Source organism: Peromyscus leucopus, chromosome 19 (genome assembly GCF_004664715.2).
Source record: "Peromyscus leucopus breed LL Stock chromosome 19, UCI_PerLeu_2.1, whole genome shotgun sequence".
Lineage (NCBI taxonomy): Eukaryota > Metazoa > Chordata > Mammalia > Rodentia > Cricetidae > Peromyscus > Peromyscus leucopus.
In genome coordinates this window covers 34,235,979-34,254,390 of record NC_051079.1, presented here as the reverse complement: position 1 = coordinate 34,254,390, position 18,412 = coordinate 34,235,979, and the positions used below count along the sequence as shown (strand labels likewise).

General features: G+C 38.3%; 1 protein-coding gene across 1 annotated transcript; it reads left to right on the top strand.

Annotated features, from left to right (window-relative positions):
• The first annotated feature begins 13,488 nt into the window (after positions 1-13,488).
• Fem1c (fem-1 homolog C) lies at positions 13,489-18,169 on the top strand. Its single transcript, XM_037197136.1, has one exon. The coding sequence runs from the start codon at positions 13,568-13,570 to the stop codon at positions 14,828-14,830; it is 1,263 nt and encodes a 420-aa protein (XP_037053031.1). The 5' UTR covers positions 13,489-13,567; the 3' UTR covers positions 14,831-18,169.
• The last annotated feature ends 243 nt before the right edge of the window (positions 18,170-18,412 follow it).

Below are 18,412 nucleotides of genomic sequence, written 5' to 3'. Positions count from 1 at the left end.
GCAGTTCTCTGTTCTTTTGAGCTGGAGGACATTTACCAGCCATTGGTTATCTTTAGCATACCTACTTGCAGAATAGAAGGACCTAAACCTTTATTCTGCCCTGGTGTGTGGTTTTAATTTGGTTTAGTAATGGTTAAATAATTTACTAGTTTAATTCATTAACATTTTAATGCAGATCTTCAAGTTGTTCCCACCTTGCTTTTCCATTGTCCTCATGTCCCTGTTATCTTCAGGAAGACTTGTCCTGCTACTTGAAGGGTAGCTGTAAAGATGTGTAAATAGATGTGTGGTTAGCTTTCTCTGGAGATGGAACCTTGAACTTTGAATTCTCACAGAATTAAACTAAGGTTGGAGAGAGTGAACAGTATGGGATGTGTCTGCCATTTCTCAGTTGTTGGCAGCCCCATTAACTCAAGACAGTCTTCCTGAGTTTTATGTACTTGCTTTTAGGTATATATATGGTTCCCTCATGGTGTTCATTTTGATCAGAGTTTCAATGATTTGTTAATCTTTTTGCTTAAAATAAAATTTTGGAATTTTTGATATTTTAGAGATTTGTGCCTTTGATGTATTAGGAAACTGTGTGATAGAAGACAGGTGAAAAGGCCCAGTTTAAGAAAGCCCTAGGAGTGTGCCTGTTTAAAACATCTGTGCCTTTCCCTTCCTGTGGGAAGAGCTGTAGTTAGATAGGAGCCCATGAGTCGCAACAACTTGAAAGGGAATTGTAGTGAAGTCTGGATGTAACATGGGTGTTTTCAGTCTTCCAGTTGGGAGCTGGTTTGTGTTCTCATCCCTAAGCTCCAGGGATTTTAGTCTTGAAAACTCTACTGCATATCAAGTCTTCTTCTGGAACAGTTTCTCATTTATCCTACATCTTACGTTTGCAGGTAGAAACAATAAAGTATTTAATTTTGTTGTAAGCTCATTGGCTTGTGTTGTTGAGTTTCTATATGTTTCTGCTCAGTCTCAGTGCCTCATACAGTTAATGAAGGGAGGGCGCACAATAGTCATGGCAGTTTGTTGTTCCTTTTCTTTTTTCCTGCCCCTTGGTGTCTCCCATGATAGAATATACATGGAGGAAGGGAAATACAGCAGAACCTTCTAGTACTCCTTTAATATTCTAAATCACTTCCACATTTCTCAGCTCCTTCGGTGCATGCAAATTACATAGGGCATAAAGGAATCTGTCTAGATCTCTCCTGTCTAGATCACTTCTAAAGTAGGCCCAGATACAAAATGGAGGAAGAACGAGTCGTTGATCAACCATAGTAAGCTGAAGAAGAAAGATGAATTATTTTTGTGTATTTTCAGACACATATTCTACAATATGGCCTTTGTTCTTGTAGGTCAAAACTGTTTTATCAGAAAAACAAATGTTTTGATTGTTACTGGATTTTTAAACAACTTTATTGAGATCTCTTTCACATATCATTCACTTACTTAAAGCGTACAATTCATTGGGGGTTTTCAGTGTGTTAAATGAGTTAGGTAGCTACCACGGCAATTTTTTGTCCTTCTGCCCCAAATTCATGTTCATTGTCTACTGCATTAGCTTCAAGTGATTACTAAGTTTCTTTCTGTCCCTGTAAATCCACCTGTTTTGTATTGTATAAGTACAGCTGGAACATATGGTTTCTCATGACTTGCTTCTTTTACTTAGGATAATGTGGTCAAGGTTCATTCAATTGTAGCATGTCAGTTGAATTTTTATTATCAAATAATAATGCCTTTGTATAGATCAGTGGTTCTCAACTTGTGGGTCATGACTCTTCTGGGTTGAAGAATCCTTTCACAGGGTTCGCCTAAGACCATCAGAAAACAGATATTTACATTACGACTCAACATTAGCAAAATTACAGTTATGAAGTAGCAACAAAATAATTTTATGGTTGGGGGTCACCACGACATGAGGAACTGCCTCAGCATTAGGAAGATTGAGGACACTTGTATAGATACTACCACTTTTACCCCTTCAGAATTGATGAACACTTGATTGTTTTATTTTTCAGCATTATGAGTAGTGCCATTTGTATAAAAATCCCATGGGTATATGTTTTCATTTCTGTCCGATGTATGTGTTGCTAGGAGTAGAATAGGGTTACAGTGGTCACTGTTTAACTTTTGAGGAAGTAACAGGCTGTTTTTCAGAGCAGTCACATAGTTTATAATCCTCAATATAGGAGGGGCCTAATTTTTCTGCACTCACCAGCACTTGTTCCTTTTATATATACCATCTTAGGGTTGTGATTGTGGTTTATATTTTCCCATGGCTAATAATGTTTCGTATCTATTCATATGCTTGCTTCATGTATTTGTTTGCTATTTCTGTATCTTAGTGTCTTCATATATTTTCATATGTTTTATAGTTGAGCTATTTAACTTTTGTATTACTTAGCTTTAAGAGTTGTTTATATAGCTGGGCCTGGTGGAACACCCCTTTAATCCTAGCACTTGGTGGGCAGAGGCAGGCAGATTTCTGTGAGTTCAAGGCCAGCCTGGTCTACAAGGTGAAGTTCCAGGACAGCTAGGGCTGTCTTGGAAAAAAAAAGTTGTTTATGTATTTGATATACAAGTCTTTTATCAGATATGTATTTACAAGTATTTTTTCCCATTTTGTGAACTTTTTTCATATTTGATGGTATTGTTTATAGCAATTTGAGTTATTTTGCAGATTTAAAATTTTTCATTGTAGATCATTTGCATATGAGCAAGATAATTTCTTACTACATATTTACTTATTTTGTGTATGTGCATGTGCTGTGGTATATGTATACCCATACCATAGCACACATGTGATCAGAAATAAAGCTGTAAGGTTTACTGACAGTGTTTATGGCTTAAGAACTTTCCCAAGGATGAAAATTGTGACATAATTGTAATATATACTGTAGTCTTACTTTGGCTCATTTAAATTTAGACTAAATAGCAGGGCATAGTGGAACACACACGTCTATATCTTTTATTATTATTATTATTATTATTATTATTATTATTATTATTATTATTTTATTTAGGGTGCTTGGTAACATTTATGTTTAAGCATTGCATTCTATCCAAGAAGGGGAATTAAAGGTCTGTACCACTAGGCAGGGCTGAATACAGAGAATTTTTGAGCCTCAAAAACAGTTCTTCCCCAGAGTACTGGTGTATTTTGGTTTACTGGCTTTGAGAAACATATTGACTCCATTGCTTGCATCAAACTTTCATACATCAGCATGAATTCTTCTTTTTCTTTTTTTTTTTTCCTTTTTCGTTTTTTGAGACAGGGTTTCTCTGTGTAGCTTTGCGCCTTTCCTGGAACTCACTCTGTAGCCCAGGCTGCCCTCAAACTCACAGAGATCCCCCTGCCTTTGCCTCCCAAGTGCCGGGAATAAAGGCGTGCACCACCACCATCTGGCATGAATTCTTTTATGTGCTTGTTATCAATTAATTATAGGAGTCTTTAAAATTTATATCAATTAAAATGCTCCCACTAAGTACTTCTTAAGGAAGATTACCATGCTTTAACACATGAGCATATGGCAGGTTGCTGATCTTAATATCTGTCCCAGAAGCATCCTACTGAATATGGCTACTATTCATTCTTTTACATTTTTTTGCTCTGCTTTTGAAGTTCCATAGCTGAAGATTAGTCACATGTTAACTTTCTACAGAAAGTCTTTGAGTTGATGTTTAATATGCCATTAACTAGCTAGCTTAAATTTGAAAAGGATGCCCACTTAATAGAGGTGTCTTTTGAGAAATTACAAAGTTTCCATTATGAATTCAGTGAAGGAAAATTTTTTCCTTAAAATGAAGTTGCTCAGGCATTGGAAGTGGTGTAATACAAAGTGCTTTTCTTTTTTTCCTTTGAAGGTCAATTCATGAAATTTCAATGTCAAATACCTTTATTTTAAACCATTTTTTAAATTTTATCTTTATTTCATGTGCATTGGTGTTTTGCTTGCATATGTGTCTGTGAAGGTGTTGGATCTTCTGGAACTGGAGTTACATATGGCTGTGAGCTGTCATGTAGGTGCTGTGAATTGAACCCAGGTCCTCTGGAAGAGGAACACGTGCTCTTAACTGCTGAGCCATCTCGCCAGCCCCCAAATACCTTTATTTTGAATTAGGATACTTGGTAGCATTTATGTTTAAACATTGCATTCTATTTTTCATTGTTTCTTAGTAACCCTGCTAAATCTTTTGGAAGTACAATCATTGTGTTGTGGGGGTGTTTAAGAGCTATAAAACACAGGAAATTCTTGAGTTGAATATGTAGTAGTTAGCATATATTGTTTAAAATCAATGATGATAACTGTCAAAAACATGGTCTTTGGCATGTAATTGAACATGGATGACTAGAAAGAACATAATATTTTGATCTTTATAAAATTTGAGTGGAATAGTGACTTTTTTTTTAACAAAACATTTAGCAGTTATTTAACACTTAAATGACTGGTAGTAACAAATAATTGTCTTTCGGATTATAAAATAAAGAGTTTATGTATAGACTAATCGCAGTCTGAAATAAATGGCTTTTCTTTTTTTGAGACAGGACACTGCGTAGCTCTGGCTGTCCTGGAACTCACTATGTAGATCATAGATCAGGCTGGCCTCGAACTTATAGAGATCACCTGCCCTTTTCTTTCAGAATGCTAGAATTAAAGGCATGAACCACTATTCTGGCTTGCATTAATTTTTTTAAAAGGAGAAAAAAAATTGTAAAACAGGATAAAATGTTTCATTGTTTAGGAATAGAAGTAATATAAATTAAAAAATAATTTCGGAATACTATAAAAGTTGAACTTACTCTGTTTTTTTCCTCCACTTTAAATTTTAATCTTTTTATACAATGAATCTTAACCCTATCTTTCATAATTCTTGGGCAACCTCCAACATGTCTCCCTCGTCCTTTCATGTCCCTTCTCCCTCTCTTTCTCTCTCCCCCTCGCTCCATAACCTACTGAATATAGTAGTACTGCCGCTGGAGTGTTTTGTTGGATTGGTCCTGTGCAAGTAATCGTAACTGCAGTGAGTTCGTTCATGAGTGTAACGGCCATGGCATGTTCAGAGATCGGCATGTTGTGACACATCTTCCCCATCCTCGGGCTCAGATGTTTTCTGAACCTTGTGAGGTTCTAGATTTCTCATTTAGGGTTGAACACTCAATAAATAGTCATTTATTCTTAGAGCTTTGACCAGTAGTTGTTTCCTGCATTAACTACTGACTACTAGTCTATGTGTATGAACATGGATGTTTAGAAGGCAGTTTGACATTTAGTGAAACAGCAGTAGTAGGTCTCCCCAGGCCACATGACTTCCTGAGCCATGGGCTTGTGAGCAGCTTTTCAGGACCTGACATAGATTCACTCTTGGAGAGCGGGTTCCATAGCTCATCAGAAAGCAGTGTTATCCCCATACAGCCATGGCACTGTTGCACCACTGTGCACATTTGACTGGCAGGTCAGTGTTGTAACATACAGGCCACACTGCTGCGTAGGTGCATTGATGACTTTGCTCTTCCAGCAGGCTTTATAGGACTTTCTGGCAATCGAAAGCTAGCCATCGGGGAGAAGTTTTCAACTTAGTTCCGGCTTGATTTTTCTGTGTCCTACAATAAAGTGTGTTGTTTCTTCAGCAATGGGATCTTACTGTCTAGTTATTGTGGGCAGCCTAGAGCAATGGCAGGAGCCTGTATTGTTTCAGGACCCTCTGTAACCTCCCCGGCCAGTAACTCTTAAGGGAGGTACCACCTTGCTAGAGATTCCCCTTTAATAGCCTATGTCTTCTAGGAGAAGCATTGTCAATTTTTGGCAGGCATTGTTACTACCACATAAATGTAAGAACAAAAGTCACTACTTTTCTCTTTGTAGTTAATCCTTTTTTCAGACCCCAGCCTCTGGCCACCAGTGGCCTGCTGTTTACTCTGTGTTGTAGGCACTGCTTTAGAAGTGAAAATTTTAAAGCAACACAAATGTCTACCGACAAGGAAATGTTTATGTGAATTATGGCCTATCTCCTTACTATAACTTTTATTATAAATCTATTAAGAGTAATTAAGCAATATCAATTTGATTTATAGAGAATATACAGACTTGAAACTGATAGAATTCCAAGATCCAGGTGAAAAATAGGAATAGTTGTGTATTCCAATCACAACTTTGTTAGTATGGTATTTAAAAAGACTTGTAGAAAGAGCACAAAAATTATGGTTGCCTTCAAATTCTGCTGTGGTTTTAAAATCTTCAGTAGTTGAGGAAAATCAAATGGAAACTTTAGATATGTGAAAATGAAGTCTTGTCTATTAACTTACGTATTATCTATGGATTCTTTCATGCTGTGTGGCAGAGGTTAAGGCAGTAACTCTGTGATCTATGAAACCTAAATTGTTCTGGCTTTTACTAGCTCTGGGTTAGACTCTACCGGTCATTGAGAAACAGGGCCAGAGAAGATAGTGGAACATGCTACTGTCATGTAAAGTCCCTATCCCATAGTGTACCTGTATCCCAGTTAACAAATAAGATACTTTAATATTGAAAATAAAATAAAACCAAGATTTTATCTGCACACAGTCGTGGTTTCAGAATCGTGAAGGTTTTCTGCTGTTTCTGAAGAGGAAGCATGAATTAGGGAGATGGGTTGGTTTAACTTTTTGGTTTTTTGAGACAGGGTTTCTCTGTGTAGCTTTGGAGCCTGTCCTGGAACTCACACTGTTAGCCCAGACTGGCCTCGAACTCACACAGACTGCCTCTGCCTCGAGTGCTAGGATTGATTAAAGGCGTGCACCACCACCTCCCGGCGGGGTTGGTTGAACTTTGATGAGAATGTCTAACTTCTACTAGACACAACATTCCCAGAAGTGTAGTATGACTGACTTTTAAAAGGAGATCCCAGAATGATGTCACTGAAGTAGCATTTGGAGCTGTGTATTTATGTTTTACCACTAAGTTTTGGTTTTCTGTTTGTGTGTAGGATTGAATTTAGCTCTCTGCCTTGCATTGTTGTACTTAAAGATTAAAAGAGATAGCAGCTAATACATTTTAAGAAATCATACTCTTAGACTTGCTATATTTTTTTATTTGCTACTTTCTCTGGGCTTAATTCACTTCTTTTCTTCCTTCATAGTTTCTGGAAATGGTTCTTTTTCACTTCTGCATATTTATGTATGCCTCTTCTTTCTGAGTATAATGTGCTGCTTATTTTTTTCCTCCTCTCATAATTTCTTGAGATCAAACTTAGCTATTTTAAAACCTTTTTGTTTATTATATGTATGTCTAAAAGGATGTATTACTCTGAGCACAGTTTTGGCTGTAGCTCCGAGATTTATCATTTAGTACTTTAATTGCGAGTCAGTTAATTTCCTTTTGACTTTCTTCTTTGACTTGGGTTATTTATTAAAATGAGTTTTAAAATTTAATATGTTTAAAAATATAATGTATATATAGTATTTAAAATATATAAGATTTTTTAAGTTATTGATTTGTGTTTTGTTTTTTGAGATGGTGTTTCTTTATGTAGCCATGACTATCCTAGAACTTGCTCTGTAGTCAGGCTAGCCTCAAACTCAGTAATAAGCCTCATTCTTCCCCCCCTGTTCTGGGATTAAAGGCATGTGCCACCACTGCCCAACTTTGGTCTTTTGATACTCTTTAAAACTAACTTTATGGCCTAGATTATGATCAGTATTTGTATATTCCATGTATCTTTGGGGAAAAATATTTCCTATCATTGTTTCCCCATTTTTAGTTCTAATATTCCTCTCTTTTTATGTTTAGGGTGTGTATTGCATACATACAGTGTGCCATGGATTTCTGTTTGCATTTTAGTCGTTTTTCTTCTTCTAGTAGTATCATTTAATTCATCTCCATTTAATAGCATTTATTCTTGGAGTTGGATTTTCATTTGGCTCCCTTTAGGGTCTACCTGTTTGTTTTTTGTTTCTTGTTTGCCTGTTTTTTTGGGGGGGGGTTGTTTTGTTTTGGCTCTTTGGATTATTCCTATTTTTTTTTATTCCTCTATAATTTAGGAAAAACCTTGACTCATCATTTTTAAAATCCTTGAACTATTTTTATAGTGGTTACCCTTGTTAGTAGGACTTTGGCATACATTTCTCTTACTTTCCAACAGTGAGACCTTAGGACTCTACTACAGTTGTTCTCCTTATATTTGGTGATTTTGCTGCCAAGTGTTTTACTTCCATATGTAGTATTTCAAGCCCACAAGATATTGTTGAGAAAGTTATATTTATTTAGATTTATACTCACAGATTTCCCTTTTTTGTGTATCTATGCCCTTGTCTCCTGGCTGCCATATACTTATTCCTTCTGCTAAAAAAATACTCCAAGATATTTAGGCTCTTCCTAGTAATATATATTTTAATTTTTTTCACCTGATAGTGTTTGTTATTTTTATTTATTCATGATGTGAATCTAAAATTCCAATATGATAGTTCTTTTCTGTTAAGGATTTTCATAGTGATTCCGTGTCTCAGCTATGGTTCTAGTGAGACTGCTGTTGATGTTATTTTCTAGCAGAGAATGAATGGGAAGCCTTTTGTGGTTTAATGCTTCTCTCTTTGACCTTAGTTTTCCTATATATGAAACACACACACACACACACACACACACACACACACACACACACACACACATACATTACCTTAGTGGACCCTAATACAGGTAGGTGTCCTCCACTTAACTTTGGAGATGAGGTCTCTCCACAGCTTTGGAGGTGGTAAGTAGGTTGGGCGGACTGGCTAGCTCCAGGAATCTCCTTGTCTACTCCCTTCCTGGTGCTGGGATTGCAAGTGAGTGCCACCACACTCAGCATCCTCTCCACTGAGGGTCTGGAGTCAAAGTCATCGCCTTGCTTGTAGGGCAAGCACTTACCGACTGAGCATTCTCCCCAGCTCCTTCCAGTGATTGTTTGCTGTCATCAGAGAATGCACAGAAGAGAAAATGAAACATAGAGCCGATGGAAAAGCCCAGTAAAGCATTTAGTGAATACAGTTATTGACACTAAATTTTTATATGAGGGTTAGCATATTCAAAGAGATTTTTAAAAATTGGATATTCAAAGGAAACCTGGAAACTACAAAAAACTAAATAGACATTCTAGAACTAAACAAATTTAGTGGGTGGCTTTTAAAAGTGGATTAGTCATAGCAGACTAGAAAATTCATGAACTAGAAGATGGTCAGATGGAGATACAGAGAAAAACCACACATGAGAAAGGGCTACAGGAGACAAAGGGAACAGTGCCCAAAGGTCTGCATGCTTAAAGCCATAGTTCTGAGCCTGAAAATGAGCCAAAGCAGAGTTAGGAGAGACTCTTAGAAGTCAGTTCCACAGTGGCTGGCTGAGGGTGCAGAGCAGTTAGTAGCTGCTCAGTCCAGGAAACTAGATTGCCTCTGGAGTTCCAAACCATCTGGAAACGAAGGCCCGGAGGATTCCTGGAGAGCCACTGGTCTTCAGTCCCTCTTGGAAGGCTGGAGAAAGTAGGTCCTAGCGTCAGCACAGGCGACAGAAGCAGTGATAGTAAAAGATAGATGTGCTGATGATGAGCAAGGGTGAAAGCAAGCAGCAGAAACCAGCCTGCTCTCCCTCCACCCTCGTATCTGCGAAGCCATCAGAAGATGCTATCTGCTCAGGGGTGGTGTGAGGATCCTGACTCCTCACTTAGACCTTCCTGGAGTACTTAAATAGTCGTGCTTAGAGGCACATTGATTCTAGACCAACCAGTGACAACAAGGATTAACCATCACAGTGCCTGAAGGATAATGCCTCTGGCTTCCACAGGCATACACATTCACACACATACATGATTTGAGCTCTGCTATGACAGTCTCACCCTCCAAGTAGTATCTGTATACTTTAGATTTACATTTGTTAGGCATGATGGTGTGTACCTGTAACCCCCAAACTCGGGAAGTACAGATAGCTCAACAGTTTGAGAACAGCCTGGACCTGTAGCAAAACAAAAACAAAAATGAAGGAAGGACAGATGGACTAGGCAAAGTGGAAAAGTATTCTGCTTTGTTTGTTGGTGTGTAGAGCAGGCTGGCCTGGAATTGGCACTCTTCCCACTCTGCTTTCTAGGTGGTGGTAGAGATGTGCAGTCACGCCTGGCTCTCCTAGTCTTTGGTCTTTCGGTGACCAGACTGCTTTGTCACTGCCATTGCTAGACAAAAAGCCTCTTCTTCTCTTTCTTTAAGCCTGATTTTTTTTTTCCCTGTATATGGGTAGATTCAGAATACACATATTCTAATTTTTTCAGTAAATACAGAATTTTAGTTCATTTAAAACTGACTTGCTGCATCCCTATTCTTGATTTTATGTTACTCTTAATAGAAAAGAATGCTATCTAAGCTTTTTCTTTTGGCTTAAATTTTTGTTTGTTTGGTTTTTTAACTTAAATCATCTATTGTGGGGTAAAAATAGGGGTTCTCACTTCAGAATATTTAAAAAATTTTTTTTAATGTGCTTGGCATAGTAGTCATGTTTAGTTAGAATTTGAAACAACTGACAACAATAATCAGAACCTCTGAGTGCCCCGGATGGTTGGCAATACTTTGTTGTTGATCACTGAAATCTGGGACAGAATAAACAGATTGTAGATAACTCATATATTTCTTAAAGATATTGTGGGAAATCAAACAAGATGAACCTTTGAAACGTTTCAAAGTCCCTATGTGTAACTAAAAAGAGAAAATCATTTTAGATGACATTTACTTACTTAGTAGTTGGGGTGGTGGAGTGTGTGCCATGACATGTGTGGGGGTGAGGACTAGTCAGCTCTCTCCTTGAGCCTTGTACGACCCAGGGGTAGATAGAACTCATCAGGATTGACAGCAAGTGCCGTTACTTGCAAAACCATCCTTTTTTTTTTTTTTTTTCGAGACAGGGTTTCTCTGTGTAGCTTTGCACCTTTCCTGGAACTCACTTGGTAGCCCAGGCTGGCCTCGAACTAACTCACAGAGATCCGCCTGCCTCTGCCTCCCGAGTGCTGGGATTAAAGGCGTGCGCCACCACCGTCTGGCGGCGCAAAGCCATCTTGATGGGCTGTGGTTTTTCTGTGTGTGTGTGTGTGTGTGTCTGTCTGTCTGTCTGTCTGTGTGTGTGTCTGTGTCTGTGCCTGCCTGCCTGCTGTATACGCCAGACTAGTTGGTGCACAAGCATTTTTTTTCTTTCTTTCTTTTTCCCCTCCACCTCCCATCTTGGTGTGAAAGGACTGGGATTTCAGGCTCACACTACTGTGCCCAGATTCACATGGTTTCTGAGGACTCAAACTCAGATCTTCATGGTTATGTGGAAAGCACTTTGCTTCCTGAGCCCCTCCATGATGCTGTCTTTCCCCCTTTAATAAAGTAGATTTGTTACTTGTCTTCAAACCACTTCCTGATATACATACTGTGTTGGAGGTCCCCAGAAGCACCCTGATGTTTGAAAGTGACTCATTGTGCAGTAGTTCTCACAGGTGAGATTTATTATAGTGATGTCAAAACAAGACACAGCTAGATCATAAGGGTGAGGTCTGGGGGAGCATGTGCAGGCTTCTGTGTGCTTTCTCTCTTTCATGAAGAGTACTCTTCCCAAATAGTGAGAAGACATATGCTATTTTGGTCTAAGACACATACTCGTGGTATTCAGCACTCAAGGTTGTAATTGAGGACTGGGTCACACAGTCATCCTTTGCCTAACCATATCCCAAATTTCAAACACTTAGACAGAAAGCAGCTGGTTAACATCAAGTTCATAAACGACAGTTTGGTACAGTGAGCCACCCCTGTCATTCAGGGAACATTTTATGCCGGTGTAGAGTCTAACGTTAACCATGTCAGCATCTCTGATGGTGAATGGCAGTTTTAGACCGCTTTGTTAACTTCCTGTATATGCCCAAAGTGACGCTCTGCGGACACTTCCTGCACACAGTGTATATACATACCAAAGAGCTGCGTGATGGCTTCCCTTGTGATCAGTGGTCAAGTGGTTATTGTTCCCGTTAGATAGGCTGTCTGATGTTGATGGCATACCGTTGCTATAGACTGTTAGTAATATGCCTGTGCCTTTTGTCACTTAATTCATGTGCAGGGTGACGGGATAGTGTTAGAGCATTTAGTACATCTAAAAATATGTAAAAAATTAAATTATAACAGTAAATAACCCATTATGAAAGCGTTTTGTATATCATATCTCCTTTGAATAGTTATATTGAACCACTTGTAGCATGAATCCTAATTGATCTTAATAATGAAACCTGGAGCCAGATATTGGGGTAAATGCTGAAAGATCAGTAAAGGAGCCAGCTACTAAAGAGACTTCTTACCTCTACCAGATCCTCAGCCTGAAAGACAGCTGAGCTCCTGTCTCTTCCGCTTTATGTTCCTCTCTCCGCCCATTCATAACACTTCCTGTCTCCACCTCCCTAGTGCTGCAATTAAAGGCATGAGACCCCAAGGGCAGGATCAAAGGTGTGTGCCACCACCCCGGCTTTCTTTCTCTTTTAGACTGGATCAGTCTTTTTTTTTTTTTTTTTTTTTTTTTTTTTTTTTTTATGTTTCCAGATTTAATGACATGTCATTTTTTTCATATATATATATATATTTTATTTTACAATACCATTCAGTTCTACATATCAGCCATGGGTTCCCCTATTCTCCCCCCCTCCCACCCCCTCCCCTTACTCTCAGCCTACCCCCCATTCCCACCTCTTCCAGGACAGGTCCTCCCCCAGGACTGCGATCAACCTGGTAGACTCAGTCCAGGCAGGTTAGACTGGATCAATCTTGTGTAGCCCAGGGTGGCCTTGAACTCACAGAGATCTGTCTGCCTCTGCCTCCTGAGTGCTGGGATTAAAGGTGTGTGCCACCACTTCCTGGCCTTTATGGCTAACTAGTGGCTTAGTTCTGAACTCTGATCTTCAGGCAAGCTTTGTTAGATCAGAAACAAAATATCACTACAACCACCGTGTATTTTTCAGAATTTAGTGAACTTATTTTTCCTATGAGAGCAATGTTTTGAATAATACTTTGTAACACATTTTGACTTTAACAGTTAAAACTCATTTGATAATCAGTCCTTTTTAAAAAAAAATTGCCCCCTACTTAAATTAAGTGGAAGAATCTTAGCTCCATTTATAAATGGAGAAACTGACCCAGAAAGTTGATTGTCAGCAAAGCTGCAAATGATTTAATTTTATTTCATTCATTTTTGTTCAGAGACTATCACTTTCATTTGACTATGAATGAAAAGTGCCAAGGGGCCATTGATGAAGGAGCTTTATCTGGTGATTTTGGGTGGGTTGTTTTGTTTCCTTTTCATACTCATTTTAGTCAACTCATTCAAGAATTTTGGTAAATAACCTCTTCCGCTCCTTATCATATATCAGACACTTAGTATTAGGTGCTGAAGGTAATTGTTTTCTTCTTTTATTTATATGTCCTACTTATGGTTGGCTGGAGTTGCCTGTGCTTTTTTTTTTTTTTTAAAGTTACATTATAGCCTGGTCCTTCAAAGTGTGTTCTTTTCCTTCTCTTTAAGGCAATACTGCATTGCATGATTGTGCAGAGTCTGGAAGCTTGGACATCATGAAGATGCTGCTTATGTATTGTGCCAAGATGGAAAAAGATGGCTATGGAATGACTCCTCTTCTCTCAGCAAGTGTGACTGGTCACACCAATATTGTGGATTTTCTCACACACCATGCCCAGACCAGCAAAACAGAACGTATCAATGCTCTAGAGCTTCTGGGAGCTACGTTTGTAGATAAAAAAAGAGATTTACTTGGGGCTTTGAAATACTGGAAAAAGGCAATGAACATGAGGTACAGTGATAGGACTAATATAATTAGTAAACCAGTTCCACAGACACTAATAATGGCTTATGATTATGCCAAGGAGGTAAACAGTGCAGAAGAGCTAGAAGGTCTTATTGCTGATCCTGATGAGATGAGAATGCAAGCCCTGTTAATTAGAGAACGTATTCTCGGTCCTTCTCATCCTGATACCTCTTACTACATTAGATATAGGGGCGCTGTCTATGCCGACTCTGGAAACTTTAAACGATGCATCAACCTATGGAAGTATGCTTTGGATATGCAGCAGAGCAATTTGGACCCTTTAAGCCCAATGACTGCCAGCAGCTTGCTCTCTTTTGCGGAACTATTTTCCTTTATGCTACAGGACAGGGCTAAAGGCTTGCTGGGTACTACTGTTACATTTGATGATCTCATGGGCATACTGTGCAAAAGCGTCCTTGAAATTGAGCGAGCTATCAAACAAACTCAGTGTCCAGCTGACCCATTGCAATTGAATAAGGCTCTTTCCATCATTTTGCACTTAATTTGCTTATTAGAAAAAGTTCCTTGTACTCTAGAACAGGATCATTTCAAAAAGCAGACTATCTACAGGTTTCTTAAGCTGCATCCAAGAGGAAAGAATAACTTCAGCCCTCTGCATCTGGCTGTGGACAAGAATACTACATGTGTAGGGCGGTACCCTGTTTGTAAGTTTCCATCTCTGCAAGTTACTGCGATACTGATAGAATGTGGTGCTGATGTGAACGTCAGGGACTCTGATGACAACGGTCCTCTACATATCGCTGCTTTGAACAACCATCCAGACATCATGAATCTCCTTATTAAATCAGGTGCACATTTTGATGCCACAAACTTACACAAACAAACAGCTAGTGACTTACTGGACGAGAAGGAGATAGCTAAAAATTTGATCCAGCCCATAAATCATACCACATTGCAGTGTCTCGCTGCTCGTGTCATCGTGAATCATAGAATATATTATAAAGGGCATATCCCAGAAAAGCTAGAGACCTTTGTTTCACTGCATAGATGATAATCCGAACGTACGTCAGCACTGTTAAAGCACGAATTGGTAACAGTTGTTTCATAACTGAGCACTGTTGTAATAACACCAGCATTCATTTAGCTTGATATCATTGTGCTCTCATTGGCTAAAGCATTGTAAGCATCAAATGTGCAGGATTGGTTTCCCAGTATTTAATATAAATATACCGTATAATATATTGTTTGTGAATTATTGAGAAATGTGATGTCATATTCAAATTTCTAAAACTGTCTGCCAAAGGCCATTCTGGTTTTGTTTGCTGTTGGGTGTCAGGGACAGAGTTAACTGTTTTCAGTGATGTCTTTATACTTTACTAGTTTGTGAATTTTATACAGTTGAAAGTCATCCTCCCCGGCTCCCACTTCTTCAGTCTTCAAGTTTTGCCCCTTTCTACTTTTTTTTTCTCCCTAACCATTTCTGCTACAATGTTCCCCGAACCTTTGGATCCATGCTAGGTCAAAAACCTTATGGACTTGTTCACCATTTGCAGTAACCATAAGTGCTTTATCTTCTCTATGCACCGGCTTAAACTGGACTATTGTGTGTTGGCATATTCTCTATGCAGCAATTGGTCAACTTAACTCAAAACACTGTTTTCTTAAGTTAGGAAGTTCATTTCACAAAAGTACTCTTAGAGCATGTCAGTTTCTAGAGTTGCCGGTAAGCTATTTGAGCTCAAGCTTTTTTTAGTTTTATGTTTGGTTTGGTTTTGCTTTGTTTCTTCACATCTGAGGTTTCTTTCTTCAATTCACTGAAAGTTTTTGTATGCTAAATTTGGGAAACGAATCTCTTCCCGCTCATTAGCCCAGTTAAATTCAGGTCTGTCGTCTTAGTCTGTCGCGCAGTAAAGGAAGAACTTTCTGAAGTGACCTGCCTTTCATACTGCTCCAGCGTTGTCCTGCTTGTGCTGATGGTGTGACTAGGTGTAGAGAATGGCTTCCCTTTAACCTCAGAGTCCATCCACAGCTTAGCGAGTCACATTGAGCTCCCAGGCATTGAACTGCAGACCACTTTGAGTTACAAAAAGGCTAAAGCATGTCAGTGGCATGATGCTGCTTGCCCAGCCAGATCTAGGCATCTCAGATAATTAAGGTATTTTAGTATGCAATTTACTGCCATAGTATCAAAGGTCAATAACAGTGTTCTTTCTTTTTTCAAGTTTATGTATAGCTTTCAAAGATAACGTGCATGAATTACTTTGATCTCAATTATTTGTCACCCTATTAAACACAAAAGATCGCACAGTGATTTCTGTCCCCTTAATGAAAGCGCCTCCTTTCCTTCTCTCTCCCTGCCACTTCCCCTCCTCCCTCTCTTTCTCCTCTCCCACTTATTTTTTTTTTCCTATCATAGATTTGTTAATGCCACAGAAAGGGCTTCTTTGACTTAAGAAAAGATAAGTGGAAATTGAAAAGATTCAGGTAATCACTCAGCACTTTACCGTACTCAATAGAATTTACAGTGGTACACATTGCCCTGCAGATGTAGTAAAAAAACAAAAAACAAAAAACAAAAAAAACTGTTCTGAATGAAATGCTCCTATTGATTCTAGAAAAACAAGTCAGTTCCCCTGTGAACTTGATGATCGGGGTCACTTGGGTTTAGGGGATGACATTTATTCTAAGGGTTGATGTAATGTTATTTAAGAATTGTCATTGCAATCACATTCATCTTTATTCAGTAAAAATTTGTAATAAAGAGTAGTAAATAAAGGACAGTAGACTTTTTCATTAAACAATTGAGGTTTAATTTTTTTTTTTAAAGGTATCTTTACTCATTTTACTACATTTTAAAATTTTACCATTGGGAAAATGGATTAGTTATCAGTGGGCTCTTTTCAAACTTATGAAGATGTTTTACTGTGTTTTATTTACTGTGGGCAAGTCTGATAAAATATTTGAGCTGCTATACATAAGAATAATATGTCATTTAGACAGATACTCTAGAAATATCAAACTATTTTGAAATCATCTGCCTCTAACTTTATGGTATGAGAATTATATATGCTTGATGCTTGAACTACCTTTTGTTTTTTTTAAAAAAAAAGAAAAGAAAACTTGGCCATTTTAGTGAATCATCATTGGTTGATCTCACTTTTGGGGTAAAAGATGACAATTTGACTTGAAGGGATTTAATGCCTGCACACCCTCCCCCCCACTTTGCCCAGAAGAGCCTGGCTTACATGTTCTTAGAACAAGGCTCATCCTAAGGCTCACTGTTGTACAAGTGGACTTGACTCTCATAACTCTGTATGAAGTAAGGATATCTTCACATAGTGGAACAGATAACTTGGAACTGGTTTCTAGTCTTGAAAACTGCAGTAATATATTGCAGGCAGGATGTGGCTCTCCCTTTTTTGTTTGTCCACTCCAGAAATGCCATTGGGAGCTCTTGAAAAAGCAGTTAAGTAGCTCAAAATTAGCCAGAATTTTATTTTAGAGTAAGTTGGTTCAGGAGTGCAACCTCAGATAACTGTTAGGGGCTTCATCAGAAAATCGTGAGACTGAATAAAATACAATTGTTAAGTTTGTGGGTTTGTTTTTGTCCATGATGAGCAAATGATCTAATTGTACTCATTTGAATCAAACTAAATGGACACTGTAGCATGGTAGTATTGGCTGGTATTGTGTAAATCTCAATGTTTCTCCAGAAATGCCTCTGAATTTGAGATGTTCTACAATTTTGATCATTTTTGTAAGAGAAATGGCTATTTTATTCAGATACTAGTCTCCTTTCCAAAGGCAAATGAACTACAGGCTTAAAAATGTCATTTTTTTTCTTTTATTCTTAGTCTGACAAGCATAAGCCCCAATCAACAAGATAACTTGGTGTCCTTTATGATTTTGAAGTTAAGTGATTGCTCATTTGCAAAGAAGTAATTTGTAATATTTTTAAAAACCCCATTTACTGTAAGTTGAGAAATTGTTTAGGTTATATTTGGAAATTTGGCTTCTTAAAATCCAATTGCCGAGCAGAAGCCCTCAGCTGAAAGTACAGGTGTGTTGATCCCTGTGATAGTTCCCAGCAGGGTCTAGGGGAGGAATAGTGTTCTTATACCCTCTACAGCAGCACCATCATCCGGAACTTGGACCACTTTACAGTTAGGTACTAAGGAAACTTGAATTGCTTGTCATCTTCTTTCTTTTCTTTTCCCTCCTGTGTATCACTAAACAGCTAGTTTCTCTCCCTTTTGTTGGTTCCCATTGTGTATCTTTTAAAAGAAGTACTGTAATCAGATGCCAGCCAATAAATTGTCACACGATGGAAAAAACGATATGCCACAGCATTGTAAGGTTTAATAAAATTAAATTTGCACCAAACTTAAGTGTGCTCTTATTAACTCTTAATTCTTAATGAGGGTTAACCTGGAAATATATTACAGTGGGTTCCTAGATTCCTTTTTTAGAAAACTGCCTACTTAATAACTTACAGCCAGTTAGAACTTACCCATGCCGCTTACTAGTAGCCTGCTGTGTAAATAAGATGACTTGTGTACAGCTGATGGAATTTTTTTCTAGTAAATACCATAGGAACTACAGACTAGGAAGACTAGTGAAAAGCACAGAAGAC

Bases quoted from the DNA above. Each gene is read 5' to 3' on its own strand.
- Fem1c (XM_037197136.1), top strand. From the start codon at position 13,568: ATGAAGATGCTGCTTATGTATTGTGCCAAGATGGAAAAAGATGGCTAT.